This window comes from Argiope bruennichi, chromosome 10 (genome assembly GCF_947563725.1).
Source record: "Argiope bruennichi chromosome 10, qqArgBrue1.1, whole genome shotgun sequence".
Taxonomy (NCBI): domain Eukaryota; kingdom Metazoa; phylum Arthropoda; class Arachnida; order Araneae; family Araneidae; genus Argiope; species Argiope bruennichi.
This window is the reverse complement of record NC_079160.1, coordinates 11,085,047-11,088,445: the sequence shown is the minus strand read 5'-3', so window position 1 is coordinate 11,088,445 and position 3,399 is coordinate 11,085,047. Positions and strand designations below refer to the sequence as shown.

The 3,399-nt window shown below is 27.2% G+C and overlaps 1 protein-coding gene across 1 annotated transcript; it reads right to left on the bottom strand.

Annotated features, from left to right (window-relative positions):
* Positions 1–267: 267 nt before the first annotated feature.
* LOC129988432 (nucleic acid dioxygenase ALKBH1-like) lies at positions 268–3,097 on the bottom strand. The gene has a single exon (XM_056096658.1). It carries the CDS (start codon positions 3,059–3,061, stop codon positions 2,144–2,146), a length of 918 nt encoding a protein of 305 aa, XP_055952633.1. The 5' UTR covers positions 3,062–3,097; the 3' UTR covers positions 268–2,143.
* Between the last annotated feature and the right edge of the window lie 302 nt (positions 3,098–3,399).

Sequence of the window (3,399 nt, the reverse complement as noted above, 5' to 3'; positions counted from 1 at the left end):
CAAAACAGATATGGATCAAAAGCCATATTCAACCCAGCAGCAATTCTGGTAGATAAGGACTGGCACTGAAAATTAAATATTAATAGCATTTCTTATAATATACATATTAAATGTTTTTATAGATCTATCTTGCTTATTGAAAATTTTTATCAATATAATACCTAAGTTTTGTGACAAACGTTTTTTTTTTTTTTTTTTTTTTTTTTTTTTTAAGAATTTGTGCTGAAAGGAATAGGAATGAAAAAATGAAATGGCGTTGGAAAACAGAAAACAAAATATATCCTTCTGATTTAGGTAAAATTATATATAAATACAGTAAATAATATCTCGGTTTCATTTCAATTGATTTGAATATGTATAACTTTGTTGTTTTTAGACTTTAATATCTATTATAATCCTTAGGTTTTTAAAACTGCTGGATATTTGAAATTCAAGACAAAATCAAAGATGGAAAACTCGTTTAATCCAAAAATGTGTTAGCTGCATTCAAGAATATCTGCAAAAGATGAGGATTATATAAATATAAGCATATTTGAAAACTTAAATTGCATTTCAGTAATGCAAAAATTTTTATAAAATTTCATATATTTTCATATTTAGTTTGAAATTTTACACAACATGCAAGACAGAAATGTAAGAATGATACATAATGTGATAAAAGTCATTGCTACAATCATTAATAGTATCTTGAGAAGAGCTAAATCCTTCACTTTATAGATGAAACACTTTTTAAATTTGAAACACACATGAACATCATTTAACTCATTCTGTTTCAAATTTTATTCATAGTTTTGAGTATTTAAATTTGGAGCATTATCTTGTCCTGCATGTACCATGTCATTAAACATTAATAAAGACTATGTTATCCAAGATTAAAAAGAATGAGTTTTAGATCAGTTATAAAACCTTTGTTCTTCAAAAGAATTGAGGTGCAATTCTGTTATTCAGTTTTGTATTTATGTAAAATTTATCTCAAATCGTTTTTAAAAGCTCACAATAGAATTCTACAAGAATAAGGTCATTCTAGGTAGAAATAAATGCTATTAAAATTCATATTAAGAAATTTTTCAATTTGTGTAATTTTTTAGAAAATTTGAAATATATATAACTCTTATAAAACATATCTCTTTTTCATACAAAATAAAAAGTTAAATAATTAAATAAAACACTTGTATTTTTTATTTAAATTAATGAATCATTTTTAAAAATATTTTATTTATATTGAGGCATAATTCAAAGTATTTATAGAATAATAGTCTTGCAATTCACACTTCTTAATGCTCTTACTTTAGCTCACAGAAAAATAGCTTGAAGGACAAACTCTAGTATTTGTGAACAATATACTTTTCTGTGTTTTAACATACAATAGAATTCCAAATATATGGATTAAAGAAGCTAGACCAAATCCAGATAATTGTAGAAGGGGGAAATTATATCTCAATGAGGGGGATGAAATTTGCTTACAATACAGTTGATATTTTATTTTACATACTTATTATGTTAATAACTGCTTAAACATGTCAATAAGTTATTATGTTACTGTCTTTACTTGGAAAATATTTTGTTAGCAGATTTCTTTTCACCTCTCAAGTGATCCTCATATATGGTGTAGTATTTATAAAGTGAGTATTTTGGATTAGACAGTTTGAAAAGCTCCACATCATAACTTTTCCCACCTTAAAATTTGGTAAACAAATTACAAATAAAAAATAAATTTTGATAAAACAATTTTTTATACAATCAAATCATGAGTTTCTTAAACATTTAAAGTTAATTTAAGACGTTGCAAAAAATAGGAATATAATGAAGCTTCAATTTCAGAATTATATATAAATATATATAATTTAATTATGAACTGCCAAATTTAAAATATATAAATGCTTTACTAGTAGTTTTTTTTCCCCAAAAAAAACAGCCACAACAGCAAATCAATTTCCTCAAAATAATATTTTTTCAGTAGGGAATAAAAAAAATCTCAATTTTAATATTATATTCTGAAAATTCTTTATTCTTCTCACATTGTATAATTAATGGGAAATTGACTTGTTTTTGCATGTCTGGAATAACTTTAGTTTGTCCTATAATTAAAAAAACCCATCTGTATAAGATAAATATAAAAATAATAAATTTTCATAAAGTAATGTCAAGGTTTATTTTCATACACCTGTCTCACACTGATATTAATACGACCATTACTTATGTACTTATAAAATTCTACCCAATCGCTGTCATCAGTGTCCCAGTACCTGTTAACAACATTCTCTGTTAAAATGCAAGGGACAGCATGGTAAGAAAGTCTGCAAGATTTTGACATCACAATTATATCGCCACTCCTTAATAACATCGAAAACGGTTTTTCAAATTTATTTTCAGTTCCTATTAAAAATACTCCAGTCTGTCCAAAACTAAAAGATATTATAGGTGCATCCACAGCTTCTTCTGAATGGTCGTTGTGTATACTTAAACTAGATTTTAAACTATAATAATTAACAATTGCTGCTTCTGGTTTGAAAGTGGCAAAACCTAAACATTCAGCAATGTGTTTAGACAAATTTTCCAAACAATCAGGAAACTCGGATCGCGAGCTGGGATCATACACTTTTGTGTCCCAGTTATGATGATAACCAAGGGTGGCCCAGCACAGTTTCGGTAAGTATTGTCTTTGTATAGGATCAGAAGAATCTCTAAGAGACCAAATGTCGTCTATATTTTTGTAATGAAGATCGAGATTAGTAACTGATGGTTTTCTAGGATATACCTCTAAACATTTTCTGATCCATTTCTGTTGTCCAGAACAGGTAAATGGGTTTTGTATGTATATAAAACCATTTAAACTTTTTATTGAAAATAGGTTCCATGTCGAATGATTTCGAAGACTAAGTTGTTCGCACAATACACACTGACTTTCGTTGGCCATCGTTTGTAAATATTGTTCTTTAACACAAACTATAGCATCAAAGTTGCATTTTAAATCAAAATCTATAACCCGATTTAAATTAGGAGGAGGATTTTTCTTCTTGTAATATTTAAATTCTTCTTTGAAAAAATCCCTCTCATTCATCTTAGAGCACACTTTATATATATTTACGTTTTTATTTGTAAAACGATGATGCAATATCTTTTCGTTGCCATTCCTCACTGTCAAAATTTCTTTCCGACATATGGCAAGTTTCAATTGATTTTGAGGAAAATTGAAATGTATCTTAATTCCGATAAATTTGGCCCCTATTTGGAAATTAAACTTTTTATTTGAAGTATGCCTTTGTTAAAGCAGAAGATAAATTTCCATGGACATCGCAATTACAGAAGAAATATTACAGCACAGATTTCCTCCAGTAGGACGAAGCAAAATGGATTAGAGAATTAGTAGATAGAGATGCATAATCCACGATTTTTTGA

Bases quoted from the DNA above. Each gene is read 5' to 3' on its own strand.
- LOC129988432 (XM_056096658.1), bottom strand. From the start codon at position 3,061: ATGAATGAGAGGGATTTTTTCAAAGAAGAATTTAAATATTACAAGAAG.